A 22847-nucleotide genomic window follows, 5' to 3' on the forward strand; every position below is an offset into this window, starting at 1 on the left:
ATAGATAAAAATATCTACATATAATAATAATAATAATAATAATAATAATAATAATAATAATAATAAAATCTATCTATTTATATTTTAACTTTTTGACAAAATACGGGATCCAAATGTTAACTTTTAACAATAAAATATTCAAACGGGTAATCAACTAAATTATACGTGGTTACATTCCTATTTTTGAATTTTTGACAAAACACAAGGTCCACAAGTTAATTTTAAAAAAATTAATGGTCAAAATGGGTAAACAACTAAAATACAATGTTCAAAATGGTGTGAACCCTTATAGAAAACATAAATTATATATATTTATATAATTTACTTTTTATAAATAATTTTTAACCTTTTGAATATATATATAATCCACATGTTAATTTTTAAAAATAAACAAAAATGAGTAATCGACCAAAATATAGTGTTCAAATAATCGATTTATCTATTTCTATTTTAATATTTTGACAAAACTTGAGGTCTACAAGTTAATTTGCAAAAATAAAAGTTCTAATGGGTGATAGACTAAAATACAAGGTTCAAAATAGTGTGAACCCTTACAGAAAACAAAAATTATATAAATATATAATTTAATTTTCATAAGAAATTTGAACATTTTATATAAATACATGGTCCAAAAGTTTATTTTAAAAAATATAGGGTCAAAACGGGTAATGAGCAAAAATACAGTGTTCAAATAAGCCATCTATCAATTCAAATTTTTATTCTTTTGACAAAATACGAGATCTAAAAGTTAATTTTTAAAAATAAAGACTTTAAGCAGATAATTGGCTAAAATAAATCTTACACAAAATATAAATTTTCTTATACATAATTTAGACTTTTTATAAAAAAGAACTACGCAAAGTATATGATAATAAATAAAAGTAAATGTACAACAAGCTTTTTGAACTTTGTTTTCAGTACTTTAATTTGCCAGAATTTTTCAAAATCCTACAGGAGGTTTGCTATACAATAACAGTGAATACCATCATGAAATAAAAAATTATAGTCAAGATGTCTTCACGTGTCCATATAAAAAACATGTTGTACGAGTATGGTGAAAATGAATCACCACCCCACAATCTCCCAAAAAATATTTTAAAATATATATGTTTTAATAATTACAAAAGACTGCGCGAAGCGCGGTTATATTTTCTAGTTTTCTTAATACAACTAAGCAAACGTGCATTACACGTTGCTTTCTGCTAGTATATATATATATATGCACATAAATAACTTTATATACACTCTTATTAAATTTAAAATAATGTATGAAATTCAAAAACATAAATATAATAAAAATTGATAATATAAAGATAATTGAAATAATATAATTATTTATATACACATAAATAACTTTATATATATATATATATGCTCTTATTAAGTTTATGAAATAAAAAAACATAAACATAATAAAAATTGATAATATCAAGATAATTGAAATAATATAATTATAAATATTAATTATATAACAACAATTTAAGTAAGGATATTTTTAATAAAATATTAATTTAATTTATAAAAATATTAAATATTTTTTAAAATATTATGAAAATATTGTCATCAAATAAATATAAATATATTTTAAGAATGATTGACTATTTATTTTATATTTATTTTTATGTTATTTTAAAAGAAATAAGAAACAAAAATAGTTAAGGATATAAATGATACTACAAAATACAAAATATAAAGAATATCAACCGCAGCTTGAAAGAAAAACCCTTCCAGAAATATCACTTTCTCTAACAGGTGGTGTTTGCCGTAGAGAGAGAGAGAGAGAGAGAGAGGATATTTTCTGAAACAAGACAAAGAATAGCATACAAACTCAAATTTCCTTTCCGAAAGAAACCTTCAAATCATTCCCGTTATGGACACCTGAAAACGCGTAACAATGGCGGAAACAGTTCTAGATATAGTAGTCCGTACATTAAGCGGCGAATCTACCATTGTCAGCCTCTCTGCTGACAGCACTATTGAACATCTCAAGATTCTTCTCAGGCGGAACTTTTCTCCGGCCACTCGTTACCCCAATTTTCACCTGTATTTCAAGGTAAACCCTCTCTCTTTCTCTCTGTATTAATTGTTTAATCAATTATATAATTGCACAATTAAAGTGTATATACTTTATGCGATGTATGTGTAAGTGTTAGTGTATTTATTCTTTGTAACTCGAAGCTTCTATATTAATTTGTATTTTTGCTTCTTTTTTTTTTGGGGTATCGGATTATGGCCTCTGATGTTTTCATTGTATGAAATGTTCATTAGGGTGTACAATTGGGTTTGCAGAGCATCATTAGTGAGCAAAATATTAGTAACGGTGAATTTTTAGTACTCGTTCCGTTTACTAAGAAGCCCTCTAACGTGATTCGGCAATCTGATCAATCTAGAACCTCCGTAAACACTGCGAATGCAAATTCAATCTCAAAAGTTGCCGATCAAGCATGGAACGAAATGATGCAAGATATTTCGTCTCTGCATGACTATGCAAAAACTGATGAACAGAGTGGACATGCTGGTAACTCTAACGTTGAAGACAGAGAAGAAAAAATGGGAGGGAATGCTTGCTCCAGTTTTTCTGAGGTGAAACGCAAAAGGGGTAATAATTGTGGGAATGGAGAAAAAGAGGCAAAGAAAAGTTGTGCAGGTTCGAATTCAAGTTCTCATTCAGGCCTAAAGAGATGTCATGTAGGTCTTCATTGTCAAAATGCCAAGTTAGTGCTTTTTATGGTTTGCCTTATGTCTCATTAAGACGGGGATATTTTCAAAGTAGTTGTGGTTAAAGAATAGAAAAAACAAAGTAAATAAAAAGTGATACAGGTTTTGCATTAGCTAAACAAGTTTCAATTTCACATTCTGCTGCTGTGGTTCTTTCAATCTCATTCTCAAATTCTGTCGCACTAGTTTTCTATTAGATTTTTCGTTGTGAAGAGTCAAATATTTACTCACTAGAATATTTTGTGTCTGCTGTCTTTTATGTATTTCACTAACATTTGCTCTGCCGTTTTTTTTATTTTGTTGCTATAAAGGCCCTTATAAATACCTTAATAATATTAGCTGATTCCACAGGTTACAAATTCATTGTCACCTTTGGAAATGGTTGAACATCTTAGGAAGAGAATTGGATCTTATGGACAGGTTATTGGACTCTCTCTCTCATTGTCGTTCTATTATTGTGTGGTTAGGAGAAGAGAAGTGAATAATGTTATTTGGAATTGCAAAATGCACCAATCGTTTTCTTTTCAAAAATCACAATAAGTTGAGCTATGGTACAGGTGGCCATGGTTTGCAGATGTGCTTTTCTGCCATAAGATTAGTATGTTTAGCACTTGAATTGGGTTTTAAGTAAATGCAGGTGGTGCATGTTGAAGACATTGGTGCTAGGGAAGCAATACATGAGGAAATTCCAAATAAGATATCGCAGTGTATGATAAATGCACTTAAACGAATGAACGTGTCTAAATTGTATAGCCACCAGGTATGGACGTTATGTACTTGGTTTTTTCACTAAAACCCATAATCTTGTACACGAGTTTTGGTTTTTATGAAGTTATGACTCTTGCAGGCAGAATCTATAGAAGCTTCCCTGGCTGGAAAGAGTGTTGTCATATCAACAACAACATCAAGTGGGAAATCTCTTTGCTACAATGTGCCAGTTCTGGAGGCGTTGTCCCAGAATATGTCATCATGCGCTCTGTACTTGTTTCCAACAAAGGTAGGTTGTAATTGTAACTTTGGGTGCTGTTCATAATCATATTTTTAAAATATAAATACAATTATATATAAATACTAGATGTAACCCATTTTCTGAGCGTGTGCAAACCAAATATTTCCTGGATGAAGGCTTTAGCTCAAGATCAACTACGGGCTTTATTGCTCATGACAAAAGAACTTGATTGTGACTTGAACATCGGTGTATATGATGGTGATACTTACAAAGGGGACAGGAGATGGCTTCGTGATAATTGTAGACTGGTAAATTGTTACTTTTTGGTTTCTTAATATTGTTCTTAGGCACTCTGCATCACTTTAACTATTGCTGACATTATGTCTGGTTGCACACAGTTGATCACAAATCCAGACATGCTGCATTTATCAATATTGCCATACCATAGACAGTTCCAGCGGATTTTATCAAATCTTCGGTAGTACATTATTATCCACTTTCAATTTTTTTGTTGTTGTTGTTGTCGTTGTCTTTTTTGGTTATTTCTGTTCTCAGGCTTGTAACCGCAGTGATGAATTCTTCCTATGATATCAAGATTTTTGTATTTTATTTGCCAGATTTATAGTTGTGGATGAGGCTCATGCTTACAAGGGAGCATTTGGCTGCCACACTGCTCTTGTATTAAGAAGACTTCGCCGACTTTGTGCGCACGGTATATATTCTTTCAAATTCTGACAAAGGTAGTAACATTATGTATACTTTTTGTGGTCATATATATTTATGTTTCTGTGCATGCAGGTAGTCACATTTTTATTGATATTTTTTTTTTATCTACTTGGCTTGGATAATCACCTGGCTGTTTCATTTATATGCAGTGTATGGAAGTGATCCTTCTTTTGTATTTTCTACTGCAACTTCTGGAAATCCCCGTGAACATTGTATGGTAAAGAACTTTGAGATGTAGTAATGTCTAATTTTCTTCTATTGGTTTCAAATTGGTCTAGTTACGATTAGTTTTTGTGTTGTTTATTCCATCCTTTTCTTATTATATTAACAGAAATTCAGGATAATGCTTAGGTCACTGGCTGAAAACATGGTTCTAAAATTGCCTTGGTGGCCTGTGGAACACTATCAATTAAAAAATTTGAATGTAGAAATACATAAGCTTGCTCTAATAGGGAAAGTAATAAGAGTGGGTGTTAATCAGTTGGACTTTTCTTTAACTTGTTAAGAAATGCAATTTTTTTTTACTTTTGATATTACGTTGGATTGTCAGTTGATTTCGCATTCTACTTGTGTTGCAATATAAAAATGACTCACTCCATTCTCATCAGGAGCTTGCAAATCTACCATCAATTGAGCTAATTCAGAATGATGGAAGTCCTTCTGCTAGGAAGCAATTCATCTTTTGGAATCCTTTTGTTCATCAAGAAAATGTTGGTGCTTTGTTATAAACTAATCCTTTACAATTGTGACACTGAGCATTTCCTATAACTTTTTTCTAATTCTGTTTGTAGGTGTCAAAGAAAACACAAGATAACATGAATTCTATCAAACCGGATGTTGAAAATACTAACTTCAGAAGTTCAAGGTATTTAATTTCCATGTTAATCCTCTTTTGTTTAATTTAACATGCTTTTTTCTTGAACTTATCACTGTATACTGGGATTAAAAGGTGTTTAAATTTTCTGATATGTGGTTTCATATGTCATCCTAAGAAGCAGTGCTGTTCATCAATCTCACTTTCCTCACTTGATGGAGATAGTTTTAAAAGCTTGGTTTGCAATCAGCATGAGAATTATACATACTAAATTGAGAATTCGAATACCATATAATGGAAAATTGAAGAAACTAGAACTTATTGAGAGTGACTTTTAATAATATAGGATTGATGAATGGTCAATTATGGTCAAACTATAACATAAAAAGACTTTTTTTTTTGCATAAATTTGAAAATGTAGGCCTTTCTCTGAATGTGCTCTTCTAATGAAATTCCTTCAGGAAAGTTCCGACCCACACAAAAGGCCCAGTCTCAAAAAGAGTAAAGAATATTTGGAATAAAAATAATTATTATTATTTTTTTCTTCTTATTTTTTTTTTCACTGAAAGAAAACGTACAAACAAATATATATAGCATTTTCAGACTTGAAGCTGTTACAACTAATTAGCTAAAAACTAGGAAAGCTTGAAAATAGATAAAATACTAAGAAATAGCCAGACAAAGAAGAAGTCAGACAAACATTAACCTAATTCCCTAAAATATTAAAAATATTAATTAAATATAATCATAATTTCCACACTTCCCCTCAAGTTGGGTTGTACAAATTGTACATTCCTAACTTGCAACTCAATTCTTCAAAGTTAACTCTTGGAAGTGCTTTGGTGAGGATATCAGCTGTTTGTTGACGAGTAGGAGTATAGTTCAGCTGAACAATCGAGTTTTCAATCTTCTCTGAAATGAAGTGTTAATCAATCTCAATATGTTTAGTTCTGTCATGTTGTACTGGATTTTTAGCAATGCTGATGGCTGCATGGTTGTCACAGTACAATCTAATAGGCTTCAGATTGCTGAGTTTTAAATCAGCTAGTACTCTTTGGAACCACATGCCTTCGCAAATACCCAGAGAGAGTGATCGGAATTCTGCTTCTGCACTACTTCTAGCAACCACGGCTTGCTTCTTGCTTCTCCATGTAACTAGATTTCCCCAAACATAAGAGCAGTAGCCGAAAGTGGATCTCCTGTTTGTATTGTCTCCTGCCCAATCTGCATCAGTGTACATTTCAATGTCTCTGTTGTCATTTCTTTTGAATAGCAGACCACTTCCAGGATTCATCTTCAAGTATCTCAAAATTCTCATCACAGCATTGAAGTGTTCTTCATTTGGGTTGTTCATGTACTGGCTGACAACACTTACGGAGAATGCAATATCTGGCCATGTGTGAGCAAGGTAGATGAGTCGACCAACAGGTCTTTGGTATCTCCCCCTTTCAACTGGTCCACTTTCTTTGTTGATTCCAATCTTTTTGTATGCGTCCATGGGAGTATCGGCCGGTTTACAGTCCGTCATTCCAGTCTCTTCTAGCAGATCAAGAACATATTTCCTTTGTGAGATTACTATGCCATTCCTGGAACGAAGCACTTCCATACCAAGGAAGTATTTGAGAGATCCCAGGTCTTTAATCTCGAATTCCTCTGCAAGATGGTCCTTCAATGCTGTTAATTCTTCCTCATCATTTCCTGACAAGATTATATCATCCACATACACTATTAGGACAGCAATCTTTCCTTCTAAACGAAATTTTACAAACAGTGTGTGGTCAGATTGACACTGTGTAACCGAGCTTTATGATGAACTTGGTGAATCTTCCAAACCAAGCACGAGGAGACTGTTTAAGTCTATATAGTGCTTTTTGCAGCCTACATACTTTGTTGCTGTTTTGTGGATTCTTGAGTCCTGGCGGTATCTCCATGTATACTTCCTCGTCAAGATCACCATTTAGGAAGGCATTTTTTATGTCAAGTTGATGCAAGTTCCAATCACAGTTTGCAGCAATAGAGAGTAGAATTCTGACCGTATTTAATTTGGCTACGGGTGCAAAAGTTTCTTGGTAATCAATACCATAAGATTGCGTGTATCCCTTTGCGACCAATCGAGCTTTTAATCTTTCAATGCCCCCATCTGCTTTGTGTTTTATAGTGAAAATCCACCTGCAACCTACTAGTTTCTTTCCTGGTGGCAGCTCTGTAATCCTCCAAGTATTGTTCTTCTCAAGAGCAAGGGCTTCATCAGTTACTGCCTGTGTCCAGCCCTTATGCTTGAGAGCATCAGCAATAGTAGTTGGAATTTGAATGCTGTCATGAGCAGAGATGAAGGCTTGGTAGGATTGAGACAATCCATTGTAGGATATATGTTTGCTGATTGGATATTTTGTACATGATCTAACCCCTTTTCTTTGAGCAATTGGAAGATCAGCGTTATCAATAAGAGGAATATTTTCATGTAAAATAATGTCCTTACCTGAGTTTGTTTCTGTAGGGGCTGGATTAGGTTCCACTGATGATTGGTGTGCAGGTAGTTTATTCCTTCGAGTATAAACACGAATTGGGAGTAGGGACTGATCTGTCATCGGTCGCTGTTGGTCAGTGTTTGTGGCTGGATTTTCTGGCTGATGATTAGAGCTGGATTCAGAGTGTGTGTGAGGCTGAGAATGAGTTTCCGAGGGCTGCTGGTCAGTGAGTGATGAGGGGGCTGTTTGAACATCGATTATGCTTTGCCAAAACTAGGATTCCTGTCCATTCTCCCCCTGAATGGTAGTTTTGGAATAAAAAGGCTGAGATTCAAAGAAGGTAACATCCATGGAATTGTACACTTTCTTTGTAGTAGGAGAATAACACTTGTACCCTTTTTGGTGCGAAGAATACCCAAGAAAGATACATTTCATGGAACGGGGTTATAATTTACTCCTAAACTGTTGGGGTATATGGACAAATGCCGTGCAACCAAATATTTTTGTGGGAAGAGATGATGAGAGTAGTCTACAATGTGGAAAATGATGAAGGAGACTTTGATGAGGACTGTGAAATTTTAAAAACTAGATGGCATTCTATTGATTAGATAGGTAGCAGTAAGTATAGCATCTCCCCAAAAATGTTTAGGCACATTAGAAGAGAACATTAAGGATCGAGCTACTTCTAATAAATGTCTATTCTTTATTTCGGCAACCCCATTTTGTTGAGGTGTGTAGACACATGAGCTTATATGAATAATTCCCTGATCTAAGAGATAAGATCCAAGTGTAGATTTGAAGTATTCTAAAGCATTATCAGTTTTAAGAATCTGAATTTTGGCTTGGAATTGTGTTTGGATCATCAAATGAAAGTGTTTGAATATGTTTTCTACCTCTGATTTGTCTTTCATTAAAAACAGCCAGGTTAGCCGTGTATGGTCATCTATGAATGATACAAACCATCTAGAACTAGAAATGTTTTGAACCCTAGATGATCCCCATACATCACTATGAATGAGTGAAAATGGTTTAGAGGGATTATATGGAAGTGGTCTGAATGTGCTTCTAGTATGCTTGGCTAATTGGCAAATTTCACATGTGAATGAACTAGGATTTTTATTAAAGAATAGAGATGGAAACATTTTTTCGAGATACACAAAATTGAGATGACCTAACCGATAGTGCCATAACATAATCTCACTATCTTTATTGATATTGGAATTAAAAGATTGATAAGGCATGGAAATTGAAGCTGAACACTTTGAGTCCAGGTTGGGAGAGTTGAGGATGTAAAGGCCCGAGCACAACCTAGCACTGCCAATCATCTTCCTTGAATCCAGTCCCTGAAACACACACAAGTTTGGAAAAAATTTAGTTTCACAGTGAAGATCACGGCTTAATTTACTAACTGAAATTAAATTGCACTTGAGAGATGGAACATGGAGAACTGATTTGAGAATTATGGCCCTTGACAAAATAATGGAACCTGTTCCCATGACTTTAGTCAATGATCCATCAGCAACTCGAATTGTGGAATTAGAGCTGCTTGGGCTGTAGGAGCTGAACAAAGTGCCATTTCCGGTCATGTGATCTGATGCTCCGGAGTCAACGATCCATGGTCCAGGAGCTATTTTTCCCACTGTACAGGCTGTTGAGGATGATGCAGAAGTCACTTGTTGTTGGCTGAAGAGTTGTTGCAAGACCTCAATTTGCTCCTTGGTGAATGGGGCTTCAGGTTGTGGTGTTTCTTTTGTCACAGCTGCAGCATTACCACGATCCTCAGAGTTTCGAGGCTTCCAATTAGCTGGTTTTCCATGTATTTTCCAGCAAGTTTCTCTTAAATGTCCAGGCTTTCGGCAATGATCACACCATGGTCTTCCCTGCCGAGTTTTGTTTTCGTTGTTCTGTAAACCTCGGGCAGCAAGTGCTGATCCTTCTTCGACTGGTTCTTCTTGTGGCCCCATCATCACTTTTCTTCTGCTTTCTTTGTGTCGAACTGCTGAGAAAGCTTCTCTGATATTTGGGAAGGGCTTCATACCCATTAATCTTCCTCTGACTTCATCTAAAGACTTGTTGAGGTCGAGTAAAAACTTGAATGTCCTCTTCTGCTCAAATATATGCTTAAATGATGTGGCATCTTCTGGACAGTGCCATGAAAATGCTTCAAACATGTCAAGTTGTTGCCAATGTCGAGAGAGAGAGTTGAAGTATTGTGTTACAGATAGAGAACCTTGTCGAAGATCATGGAGATATGCCTCAACTTGGAATAATTCTGAGGTGTTTTTAGAACTGGAGTAAGTCTCCCTTGCAGCATCCTAGATCTCCTTGGCTGTCCCATAGAGAAGGAAATTTTCACCTATATCATTGTTCATGGAGTTAATTAACCATGACATGACTAAGTGATTTTCAATCTTCCATGTTCGGTACTTGGGATCCTCCTTTGCTGGTGCTGTGATATCGCCTGTGAGGTAGTCTTCTTTTCCTTTGCCGCAAATGAACATCAGTACCGATTGTGACCACTGGAGAAAATTCTGTGCATTGAGTCGGTGACCAGTAACAATCGTGTGTAGTCCTTCAGATCCTCCTTGTGGATTTGTGGCTGAGGGATCGGTATTGGTTGAAGAGATTTCACTGGCTGAGGAAGAAGATGTTTGAGATGCTGAACCATATTTAGTCATGGTGAATGATTGAATATGATTGAGAAGAGGCGATAAATATTCAGAGATTCAGCTTTGATACCATAAAGAATATTTGGAATAAAAATAAATTTTTTTTTTTCTTGTTATTTTGTTTTTCACTGAAAGAAAACGTACAAACAAATATATATAGCCTTTTCAGACTTGAAGCTGTTACAACTAATTAGCTAAAAACTAGGAAAGCTTGAAAATAGATAAAATACTAAGAAATAGTCAGACAAAGAAGAAGTCAGACAAACATTAACCTAATTCCCTAAAATATTAATCAAATATAATCATAATTTCCACAAAGAGGTTCGGAGAAATAGACATGTCAGTGAAGATGCATAGAGTATTTTCCAAAGAGACAATAATTCAAGCATGTGTACTCTAAATAGGAACCAAAATCTGAAAATGGCCATTGAGCCACCTTCTCCATTGAAATACAATCCAAGAAATTAAAGATAGAAGGGGAAATTCAAGGATCCCTTAAGCCTCCCAAAGTTTACAAAACAATCCACACCCTCTAGTCTCCTCTCCTTCTCTATTTATTCCCTCTCATCATATTAGATATTTATATCAGACTCTAGAATCATCCTCATCCTCATTCTCTTGACTAACAAATTACCTTGCCACTTCTCCTCTAACAATACAGCCAGCTGTCCCTACCCATGTCCTAACATTTTTGTACTACATGCAAGCTCTGTTTGTGACGTACAAACCATGAACTGACTATGTACTTAATGATTTGTTTATTTTCAGCCCAACTTTGGAAGTTTCACTGCTCTTTGCAGAAATGGTTCAGCATGGGCTTCGTTGCATCACATTTTGTAAAACACGTAAACAATGTGAACTTGTCCTAGAGTGCACGTAAGAACCATTTTTTTTTTTAATTTTATGATTTGATGCTAGGTTACATTATATATGGTCATTTTGGGTTGTTCCTCGTTTTATTTGCTCCGTATTTACTGGGAGTTTTCAGTGTCTATTTCACCAAGAATTAGGATATTTAAATAATGAAATGAAATTTCCACGGTTTTGATAGGCGTGATATTCTTCGGAAGTCAAAACAGACAAGTCATCTGGTTGATTCTATATGTGCTTATCGTGCTGGCTACATTGCTCAGGTCAGTGAATGTACTCATAGCATGTTACATTTGTATAATGGCATTACCACAATATATGGGGGCTATGGAGATCATCTACTGTGTTGCAATCTCAAGTGCATATCTTTTTTCTTGCTTAGAATTTTAGCATACACGCATTGATAGTAATCATTGGGAATCACCCAAACACAATAAATTGGTTCATAAGTTGCTCATCATTTCCACAATGGATTTGAAGTTATCTATGATAGAACATTTTGTATTTAACCTGTGGGAAAATCAAATTGTTTTTAGGAACATTCCTAACTTAGAATGATTCTTGTGAGGCTGTCAAATATTCAAAGATTTGATAGCTATTCTTATTCTAGGAAACTTATTAATTTGCTAATTTATTTTCTGTATATTTGTGATTTGGTTCACACCTATCATATACTTGTATAAATATATGTTCACTGAATAGAAATAATATATAAAATTTTTCCCAATATTTGTTACTTGGTATCAGAGCCAGACCTACCCTTTCTCTCTCTGCCTTCTTCATTTCCTTCAACCACCATGTTAGATGTTACCCAAGAATCCACTCCAGTCCAAGAATCCACTCCAGCCATTCATAATATTGTTGAATCCTCTATAATTACCCCTGAATCTCACCCAGTTCAGATCACCACCATTCGCCTTAATGGTGAAATTTTTTTGAGATGGTCTCAGTCAATCTGGATGTACATACAAGGATGTGGGAAGATGGGCTACCTAACGGGAGAGAAGAAGACTCCCAAGGAGGACGATCCGACGTACGCTGCCTGGGACACAAAGAACTCTATGGTGATGACTTGGTTTGTTAACTCCATGGAAGAAGACATCAGCTCCAACTACATGTGTTACCCAACTGTTAAGAAACTCTGGGACAATGTAAATCAGATGTATTCTGACTTGGAGAATCAATCTCAGATTTTTGAGTTGAATCTCAAACTCAGTGACATAAAGCAAGGTGAGGATACTATTACTAAATATTTCACTTCTCTTAAAAGAATATGGCAGGATCTTGATCTCTTTGATACTTATGAATGGAAATCTACTGAGAATGGACGACAACATAAGAAAACTGTTGAGAATACTCGGATCTACAAGTTCTTGGCTGGCCTTAATGTCGAGTTTGATGAGGTAAGGGGGAGAATTATTAGTAGATCACCGCTGCCTCCTATTAGTGAGGTGTTCGCTGAGGTGAGAAGGAAAGAAGTCGAAGGAACGTTATGTTGGGAAAGAAGGCTGTTGGAACTATTGTTGAGAGATTAGCCTTGGCTTCCAATATGGGAGCAGGAAGCTCTAAACCTGTCTGGAACAAATCTGATGAGAAACCACGAGTGTGGTGCGACTTTTGTAACAAACCTCGCCATACTCGTGAGACTTGTTGGCAGATTCATGGAAAACCAGCAAACTGGAAGAGCAAATCTAGGTGTGGACATGGAGCACCTACAGCAAATGAAGCTGAAACCAGCCCCTTTACCAAAGAGCAAATGAAGCATCTTCAAACATTACTGAAAGCCACTCTGCAACTCTCTGGTATTTCTGTTGCTTCTGTGGCACATACAGGTAATGAAAAACATGCTCTCCATTCTTTTCTTTCAACATCTACTCCGTGGATAATTGATTCCGGAGCCTCTGACCATATGACCAATTCCTCACATATATTTAAATCCTATAAACCTTGTTCAGGTACCAGTAAAGTTAGGATAGCTAATGGTAGTTTATCACCAATTGCAGGGAAAGGTTTAATTAAAATATCTGAGGGAATAGATCTTAAATCTGTTATTCATGTTCCCCAACTTCATAGTAATCTCCTGTCTGATAGTAAATTATCCAGAGATTCTAATTGTTGTGTTATTTTCTATGAATCTCATTGTATTTTTCAGGACCGGAGCTCAGGGAAGACGATTGGCAGTGCTAGGATGAGTAATGGTCTCTACTATTTTGAGGATATTCTATCTAATAATAAAATTGCTCAAGGACTTCGTAGTATCAGTTTACGAATCAGTTCTTTTACTGTTTATGATCAAATAATGATTTGGCACTATAGATTGAGCCATCCTAGTTTCTCTTATTTAAAACGTTTGTTTCCTGGTTTATTTAAGAAATTAAATCCATTATCCTTTCATTGTGATAGTTGTTTACTGGCCAAGAGTTAACGTAAATCTTATATCCAAAAATCTTATTGTTCTTCTAAACCATTTTATCTTTTTCATAGTGATGTTTGGGAACCTTCTAAGGTCACCACAATTTCTGGTAAAAAATGGTTTGTTACATTTATAGACGACCATACTCGTCTTTGTTGGGTTTACCTAATGAAAGAAAAATCTGAAGTGGCAAAATTTTTTACCGATTTTTATTCTATTATTGAAACCCAATTTCAAACTAAAATCAGCATTTTAAAATCTGATAATGGTACAGAATATTTTAATAAAATTCTGGGCAGTTTTTTAAGTGGAAAAGGCATATTACATCAATCTTCATGTCCTGACACCCCTGAACAAAATGGCTTAGCTAAACGCAAAAATAAACATTTGTTAGAAGTTGCTAAGGCTATGATGTTTTACATGAATATGCCTAAATATTTGTGGGGAGATGCTGTACTTACTGCCTCTTATTTGATTAATAGGATGCCTACTCGTGTTTTACAGTACACAACTCCTTTATCTTGTTTCAAAAAAGGTTTTCCTAATTCTCAGGTTTATTCTGAATTACCCTTAAAAAAGTTTGGTTGTACTGCCTATGTACACATTCCTAAAAGGTCTAGGTCTAAATTTGAACCAAGAGCTGAAAAATGTGTTTTTCTTGGGTATCCCCCTAATAAAAAAGGATACAAGTGTTTCAATCCTCTTACAAAAAAAAATTATATTTCAATGGATGTTTCTTTCCTGGAAACTACTCTCCATATTTTCAGAAAAATTTAATTCAGGGGGAGAATTTAGAAGAATCAAATTTTTGGGAACTTGTTCCTTTACCGAATATTATATTAGATGCTTCTCCTTCTCTTAAAGATGTTCAAACTATTGAAACTGAATCTGAAATTGGTCTGTCAGATAAAGAAATACTACGATTGATTAATAATCGTTAAAATCTTGAGCCTGTGGTTTATACTAGAAAGAATGTCATTGAAAGAAATAAAGACCAGCAACTCATCTCAGAACCTGATCAATCTGAAGCCCTGAGTGATGGTCATCTGAATACTCCAGGTAACAATTCTCATTCTATTCATCCTTTGCCTCCAAGTGTTACTAATCCTGAATTCGAGCCTTATATAGAAATAGCACCAAGAAACATTAACTCAGATCTGCACCTTCCTATTGCCATCAGAAAAGGGATCCGAGCCTGTACTAAATACCCTATTGCCAAATATATTTCATATAACCAATTATCTGAAACTCATAGAACATTTACCATAAATATTTCAGACCTTGTTGTGCCTAGAAACATACAGGAAGCACTAGAGGAATCAACTTGAAAATTAGCAGTGTTTGAAGAAATGAATGCCTTAAAAAAGAATGATACTTGGGAGATGGTTGAGTTACCTGAGAAGAAAAAAGTTGTAGGCTGCAAGTGGGTTTTTACAGTAAAAACCAAAGCTGATGGGAGTATTGAGAGATATAAAGCTAGACTTGTTGCAAAATGCTTCACTCAAACCTATGGGATAGATTATCAAGAAACGTTTGCTCTTGTAGCAAAAATAAACTCTATCCGAGTGCTTCTTTCCCTTGTAGTGAACTCTAATGGGCTGTTACATCAATTAGATGTAAAAAATGCATTTTTTAATGGAGATTTGGAAGAAGAGGTATTTATGAGTCCTCCTCCTGGCTTTGAGAAGAGTTTTGAAGGGGGAAAAGTGTGCAAACTGAAGAAGTCCTTGTACGGACTTAAACAGTCTCCAAGAGCATGGTTCGAGCGTTTTGGAAAGGTGATAAAACACAATGGATACACTCAAAGTCAAGCTGATCATACTATGTTTTATAAACATTCAAAGGAAGGTAAAGTTGCTATCTTAATTGTTTACGTAGATGATATTGTGCTAACAGGAAGTGATCATTGTGAACTAGAAGCTCTAAAGAAGAAGTTGGCTGAAGAATTTGAAATCAAGGACTTGGGTGCATTAAAATACTTTCTTGGAATGGAGTTTGCTAGGTCCAAAGAAGGTATCTTTGTAAATCAGCGTAAATATGCCCTTGATCTTCTGAATGAGACTGGTTTGTTGGGGTGTAAGCCCGCTGAAACACCGGTTGAACCACACAAAAAATTGCAAACTGCTCAAGAGGAGAATGTAAAGGACAGAGAGTGCTATCAAAGGCTGGTTGGAAGACTGATTTATCTATCTCACACGCGTCCAGATATAGCATTCGCATCCAGATATAGCATTCGCAGTGAGTATGATAAGTGAGTTCATGCACTCACCTGGACCGAAACACTTCAAAGCTGTTTATAGAATTTTGAGATACTTAAAGGGAACACCTGGGAAAGGACTCATGTTCAAACCACGGGGCCATCTACAAATTGAGACTTATACAGATGCGGATTGAGCTGGTAGTGTAGTGGATAGAAGGTCTACCGCAGGCTATTGTTCCTTTGTTGGAGGTAACTTAGTTACATGGAGAAGTAAAAAAGCAGAGTGTGGTTGCTAGAAGTAGTGCTGAAGCAGAATTTCGAGCTGTTGCTCAAGGCATTTGTGAGATTTTGTGGATAAGAAGGCTACTTGAAGAATTGAAGGTATCACAGTCATCTCCTATGAAGTTGTATTGTGATAACAAGGCTGCTATCTCAATTTCACACAATCCAGTTTTGCATGATTGTACAAAACATGTGGAAGTGGACAAGCATTTTATCAAGGGGAAAATAGAGGATGGTTCAGTGTGTATGACTTATATTCCTACTGAACAACAAGTAGCTGATGTATTCACAAAAGGATTGTTTAAAAAACAGTTTGATTTTTTGAATAGCAAGCAGACTATGGAGGATATTTTTAAACCAGTTTGAGGGGAGTGTGGGAAAATCAAACTGTTTTTAGGAACATTCCAACTTAGAATGATTCTTGTAAGGCTGTCAAATATTCAAAGATTTGACAGCTATTCTTATTCTAGGAAACTTATTAATTTGCTAATTTGCTAATTTATTTTCTGTATATTTGTGATTTGGGTCACACCTATCATATACTTGTATAAATATATGTTCACTGAATAGAAATAATATATAAAAAATTTCCCAATATTTGTGACTTAACCACATTACGTAAAATTTACTAGAAATATGTTAGTTGTAAATCCTAAATTCGGTATTGCAGGAATTTAACATTGCTGGAAAATAAAGTTGCAGAGATTAAAGTAGTAGAAAGACTTGAAAAGTCAATAAACAGGATTTATTTGGAGCAACTGGGGGAATGCGTTAGTACTGAAAGTCAATTGCCGAAATGTGAGTGACACGTTATAATATAGGAATTAAAATTTTGTATTAATAGGTACCTGTCTTCATAGATTAAAATTTACCACAACAGATAAAAAGTGGAGTATATTAAAACTTGTAGAACCATACTTGGTTAAGAAGTTAGGTCATTTTAGTAAGAAATATTTAGCATTTTTGTTAGACTTGAGATTAAGGACTATATTTAATAGTAGGTATCAGATGATGGGTATAAAATTAGAATAGATAGAATTGATTTTGGTGAATTTGAGAAATTTATGAGAGGGACTATTGGAAAAACAAGGATAAAATTAGCTGAGAAAAGGCTTAAAGAGAAAGTGTGACTGCTTGTGGAACATTCTGTGCGTACCTGTATGCTTTGCATTTGAGAGGACAAGATCAGAAATAAGATGACAGGTGGGAGGTGGTAGTTGGTTTTTGTAGATGAACTAAAGTTCGTTTATTCTCCACATGTAGTCATTCACATACAGAGAGTATTCTGCTTTAATTCCCAAGGAGGGGCATTTTCAAAGTTTCTAGTATTCTAAAAATGTTGACAGGTGGCAACATTTTTTGGCACCTATTCTGTACTAGTTTAGTGCTTTGTATTAATTTGCATTTTCACAAAACAATTTTTTTGCAGATTTACATGTCAATCGTTTCAAGTATGATATTCTCAAATTTATTATTAGCGAAGACTTTATAGCTGGTATGAAGAAGATAGAAAGTTTATTTTTCTCCAATTCTATTTCTATTTTCTTGATTTGTAATTTACAGTAAAGAAAAGGTTTGGATTGGTTTTGCCTGGTGAAAACTGTAAAACTTCTAGGACTCAGCCTGTGTGTATTTGTAGCCTTCATTTATCTATTACGCTTGCATCCTTGATTGTTAGTTCAAGATTGCCTCCATATATGGAGCCAGATATGTTCTAATTTTTTCTGGCACTGTGGCTGACTAACAAGGCAGGATAGGAGGGCTATAGAGAGAGATTTTTTTAGTGGGGCTCTTTGCGGGGTAGCTGCTACGAATGCCCTGGAGTTGGGTATTGATGTTGGGCATATTGATGTAACTTTGCATCTAGGTTTTCCTGGTAGCATTGCTAGGTAGGTTGTGACTCTTATCTGTCTCCATTCTGAGAGTTATTTTTGTTCTGGTCAAACTTATTTTCATGTCTAATTCTATTAGTCATTATACCTTAAGCATGTGGCAACAAGCTGGCAGGGCGGGGAGAAGGGAAAGAGATTCTCTTGCTGTATATGTTGCATATGGTGGTCCTCTTGATCAATATTTTATGAAATATCCAAGAAAGTTTTTTGGGAGCCCAATTGAATGCTGTCACATTGATGCTCAAAACCAGCAGGTTCTATTGGCTAAATTTTAACTTTTGCTGATGCTTATTTGGGCCAAATTGGTAAAGATTAAGCTTATTAATGTTATTATTTTATTGCTTGCAGGTTCTTGAACAGCATTTGGCCTGTGCTGCTCTTGAACATCCATTGAGTTTGCCTTATGATGAAAAGTATTTTGGTGCTGGTTTAAGCAGTGCCATAGTGTCTCTTAAATATAAAGGATTTTTAAATTCCAATCCATCATGTGATCCCTTGAATAAAATGTGGAACTACATTGGGCACGAGGTATGTTATTTGTTTGCTATTAGGCTATTTTTTGTATTTTTATTTATATACTACATTGTATATAATTTTTTTTTTGGGTATTTATGCATATGCAGCATTACGTGTAAATTTTTTGCTTTTAATTTTTTTTGTTTTCTGTATTCCCCGACGCTGGCCCCAAATGTAAATAAATGAATAATTAAAAATACAGAAAATGCCTTCACATTCAGTTAGTATCCGAGCAATAGAAACTGAAAGGTATGAAGTATTAGACCAAAAGACAGGAGAAACCCTTGAAGAGATTGAGGAAAGCAAGGCTTTCTTTCAGGTAGCAAAGTGATTTCTATGCATGCACCTTTGCAAAACTATTTTCAAATCCCTTTAAAGCTGCATGATACTGTTCAGATCTCTGATATTTTCTGAGGCTCTTTTCTTTCTTTCTTTCTTTTCTTTTTTTGAAATTACTTATCCTTCAGGTATACGAGGGTGGTGTATATTTACGCCAAGGAAAGTCGTACTTGGTCAGACAGCTGAACTTATCTAGTAAGATTGCTCTGTGTGAAGAAGCTGACTTGAACTATTACACAAAACCTCGAGATTGCACAGATATTGAAGTTGTTGCTGGTAATATTGTAAGTGAGGCTTATCATGTTAATTGTCTTATTTTTTATGGCCTTCTTTTGTGGCGCTGGTATAAATGTATTTCTTTTTATAATTTTTACACTTATCCAAAACCTCTCCAAAGGAGAGTGGAGAACATCTATTTGAGAGGAAGTCTAGGAAAAAACAACACTTTTAATGTGAAACAGCTATTTATTTATAATAAATGATCTACTTACGTTAGCATTTGCAAATACCTCTCCTCACCCTTGAATTTTCAGCATAATAATCCTTTTGATTTCTACTTTTGTTAGGCATATCCTGCTCAGGCTTCACACATCAAATTTTCAGGAACAGCTGCCCGAGCAGATCCTTGCAAAGTGACAACTTCTTGGTTTGGGTTCTTTCGAGTGTGCAAAAAATCTAACGAAATATTGGACAAAGTCGACTTCTCACTTCCCAAGTATTCATTCATGTCACAGGTACATTTCAAGTGTAGACTGACACCATCAATGGCTTTAATAAACTTGATTTAGTGTGTCATCCATTAATGGCTTTAATAAATTCTATTTAGAAATTATCGTATTATTGTTTTCCATTATCTACATAGGCAGTTTGGGCTCCGGTTCCACAGTCAACAAAATTAGCTGTTACGAAGAAAAACTTGAATTTTCGTGCAGGCTTGCATGCTGCTTCTCATGCTCTCTTGAATGTGGTCCCTTTGTAAGTTTCAAATTATTCTTATTTATATAATAAACTTTAATCTTTGTTCAAGTTGAATTCACTTTGTTTTAAAAGTTGATTTATTTCATTCTGCATCGCTCTTCTATCACAGCAATTTTATTTTAATAATTTGAAGCTCTAGCTCAAAAAGAATGCAAAATATCTTCAAGGCAGGCTTTTTGCTCTTAATTTACATTTCTAAACCAGTTGTGAATCTAACTTGATTATAATGATTTTACATTAAGGCGTGTAATATGTGACTCGTCAGACTTGGCTCCAGAATGTGCAAACCCTCATGATAACCGTTATTTTCCGGAAAGAATTTTAATATTCGATAAACATCCAGGAGGCACAGGTGTCTCTGTACAGGTGAATCATGGAAAACAGTTCAAATTGTCTTTTCACCTTATTCAAAACTTGTTTAACTCTCTCTCTCTCTCTCTCTCTCTCTCATTTTCAATGTATGTTGATATGATTTATGACTAATAGGTTCTACCCTTTTTCATGGAGCTCTTAACCGCTGCTCTGGAGCTTCTTACATCTTGCCATTGCTCAGGAGATTTCGGTTGCCCTCATTGTGTTCAAGTTAGCTTCACTCTCATTCCTCCATCTGTTTTAACATGCTTTATTCAATGTTAACTTCTCAACTTTCCCACATTACAGAGTTTTGCTTGTAAAGAGTATAATGAAGTTCTGCACAAAGAGGCAGCCATTATGATAATTAAGGTTCATACTGAAGGACTAATTGATTTCATTTCCTCTACGCAACTGTATTTTTATCACAAAACTAACTGTTTCTTTTCTTTTTGTTTGTCCAATCAGGGTGTTCTTGACGCAGAGCATTTGTAGGTTCAATGGTTCTTGTGACTCTTCTGGAATCTTTACATCAAGGAACTATGACGTTATAAGCACATGAAAACTATGAACTTCGACAAGCATAAAAAAAGACATCTTCCTGGTCCGATGATATGTACGTATAGCTTGTAAGTATTTATCTTTTCATGTATTCTTTTCTCTTTATTTAGGCAAGTAGAGAATGGGTGTTTTTTCTTTCCTATTCTTTACTACAAAATGATTCTTTAGTAAGCACAGTTCTATGAGTAATTCATTGATGGACTGATTTTTTAGCCGGTTGGTAACGTATAATTCATAGATATATATTCTAAAGAGAGTAATGAGTTGTCGCAATAGATTTGTCAATTTGTGTAAAACTTAACTGACATGAGAGCAAATTTAGTCATTATGAATGCAAGCTACAACAAAAAGAAAATTGGTTTTAATTTATTTGGCGTAATATTCTGTATTATTTTAAGAAGAAACAAAAATAATATACTATTTTATTTGGTTTAAATATTCCGAAGAGATTCTCAAAACATATTAACAAGAGAATAATTCTGTTGTCCATGATTTAAGTCTTAAGGGAATCGAAACCAAAGAATGCGAGCACAACTGTTGGTCACCATCCAAGGGAGGTGGGTTTCTCTGTCCCTCGTGGGACCCATACTTATAACGTTAGTGATCAGTGATGGTCAGACTCCCATTGCTGTTGTATATAAATAATCGTCTGGTATATGAATGTGTAGTTCTTCTTCTTTTTCTTCTATTATTATTATTATTATTATTATTATTATGGTTTTTGGCAGCAAAAATAGCTAATACTTTCGCAGTGTTTTACTTTTACACCCAATTTTTTTATTTTGACGGTAAATATATCCAAATTCACTCAAAATATTTTCCTGTCACTACCTATCCATTAACATCGTTAATAGTGCTTATGTGACATTGATATGGTCTTACAAAGCTGCGTTGTTATTGCCACATAATTTTAATTAAACAATATTTCATAATTAAAACATTTCAGCATACTAAGTTGCTAGAATTCAACTTATTATTGGTCCAAATTATATTAATTTTTATAACTTATTAATTCACTTTAAAATAATTAAATAATACAAATTTAAAAATTTAAAAATGCTAATTATAATTTAAAATTAAAATTTAAACTTTAACCAAAATCAAATATCTTCTTCCCAAAAATCACGACAAACAAAATCAAATTTATGGCCAAATAAAAAATTAAAATGTATATCAATCAGTTTTTTAATTCAAAGAACATTAGTTTTAAATTGTATATCATCAATCAGTTCTTCAATTCAAAGAACATTAATTCTAGATTTAACAACGTAGCCACATACCCAAATTCAACAATATCACAGCCACAGATCTAGATTCAACAACATTAATCCTAGATTCAGCATCACAACCACATACGCATTGTTCAACACAACCTTCAAAAAAATTTGATAATCAACAGTATATTCAAATCATCATTGGTATCATGTGTGTATGGGTTCGTCGACGACCAGCATTAGATGTGCAATCTCTAGCTCATTTCCAGCCACAATCCTGCCCATCACAACCTTCACGCACTTAGTCAATGGAGCCACCTCACACTAGATTTGTTGTCGCCCCTTTGTGAAGCTTACCCAATCGTCCAAGCCATCGAGATCTCCCCAACTCCATGCCTTCTTAACGAGGTCCAAGCCAAGAAGAAGAAGAAGTGGAACGAGAAGATGAAGCGGAAGAATGAGAAATTTTAGGGATTTTAAGTTTTTTTTTTAATGTGATTTTGGTTTTATTAATCAAATTTCTTATTAAGTTAGGTTTAGGTTTAGTTTTAAATCTTAATTTGTAGCTTAATTTAATTAAAATCAGTATAATTTCTAATGATTTTTTAAATTTAAATTTTTTTTATTTAAAATTACGTGGCATTGACATGACAATAACAATTCAGCTTTGTCAGATTACGTTAGTGCCACATAAACACTGTTAATAGTGTTAATGGATGGGTAGTGACAGAGGAACACACCACAAAAAAAATAATTGGATATAAAAGTGAAACATTACGAAAACATGAGTATTGTCTCCACCAAAAACCCTTATTATTATTTAAAGTTTATTAATATTTCAATTTAAGATGCCAACTTATGATTGAATGAAACACATGTAATAGTTA

At 34.5% G+C, this 22847-nt stretch overlaps 1 protein-coding gene across 12 annotated transcripts; it reads left to right on the forward strand.

Annotated features, from left to right (window-relative positions):
* The first annotated feature begins 1710 nt into the window (after window positions 1-1710).
* LOC133830748 (uncharacterized) lies at window positions 1711-21434 on the forward strand. Of its 12 annotated transcripts, XR_009892195.1 has the most exons (25): window positions 1712-2053; window positions 2269-2688; window positions 3070-3138; window positions 3356-3478; window positions 3566-3715; window positions 3844-3975; window positions 4066-4145; window positions 4285-4379; window positions 4543-4610; window positions 5002-5103; window positions 5185-5258; window positions 11113-11220; window positions 11396-11477; window positions 17862-17998; window positions 18081-18255; window positions 18350-18529; window positions 18720-18836; window positions 18985-19140; window positions 19423-19590; window positions 19719-19831; window positions 20077-20200; window positions 20321-20416; window positions 20495-20557; window positions 20654-20814; window positions 21245-21434. XR_009892195.1 is itself a non-coding variant. In XM_062260799.1 (24 exons), exons 1-24 carry the CDS (start codon window positions 1895-1897, stop codon window positions 20678-20680), a joined length of 2997 nt encoding a protein of 998 aa, XP_062116783.1. In that variant the 5' UTR covers window positions 1711-1894; the 3' UTR covers window positions 20681-21111. The 12 variants fall into 12 exon arrangements, 9 of the variants coding, with proteins under 9 accessions (XP_062116783.1, XP_062116786.1, XP_062116781.1 ...); XM_062260799.1 differs by lacking the exon at window positions 21245-21434 and having other exon boundaries at window positions 1711-2053; window positions 20342-20416; window positions 20654-21111; XM_062260797.1 differs by lacking the exon at window positions 21245-21434 and having other exon boundaries at window positions 20654-21111.
* Window positions 21435-22847: the final 1413 nt, after the last annotated feature.

This window comes from Humulus lupulus, chromosome 4, assembly GCF_963169125.1.
Source record: "Humulus lupulus chromosome 4, drHumLupu1.1, whole genome shotgun sequence".
Lineage (NCBI taxonomy): Eukaryota > Viridiplantae > Streptophyta > Magnoliopsida > Rosales > Cannabaceae > Humulus > Humulus lupulus.

Excerpts from the sequence above, each read along its gene's own strand:
- LOC133830748 (XM_062260797.1), top strand. The coding sequence starts at position 1,895 with ATGGCGGAAACAGTTCTAGATATAGTAGTCCGTACATTAAGCGGCGAA. Across the intron at positions 3,479-3,565 it reads CTAAATTGTATAGCCACCAG|GCAGAATCTATAGAAGCTTC; the intron begins GTATGGACGTTA and ends TGACTCTTGCAG. Across the intron at positions 18,530-18,719 it reads GGAACTACATTGGGCACGAG|AAAATGCCTTCACATTCAGT; the intron begins GTATGTTATTTG and ends TTAAAAATACAG.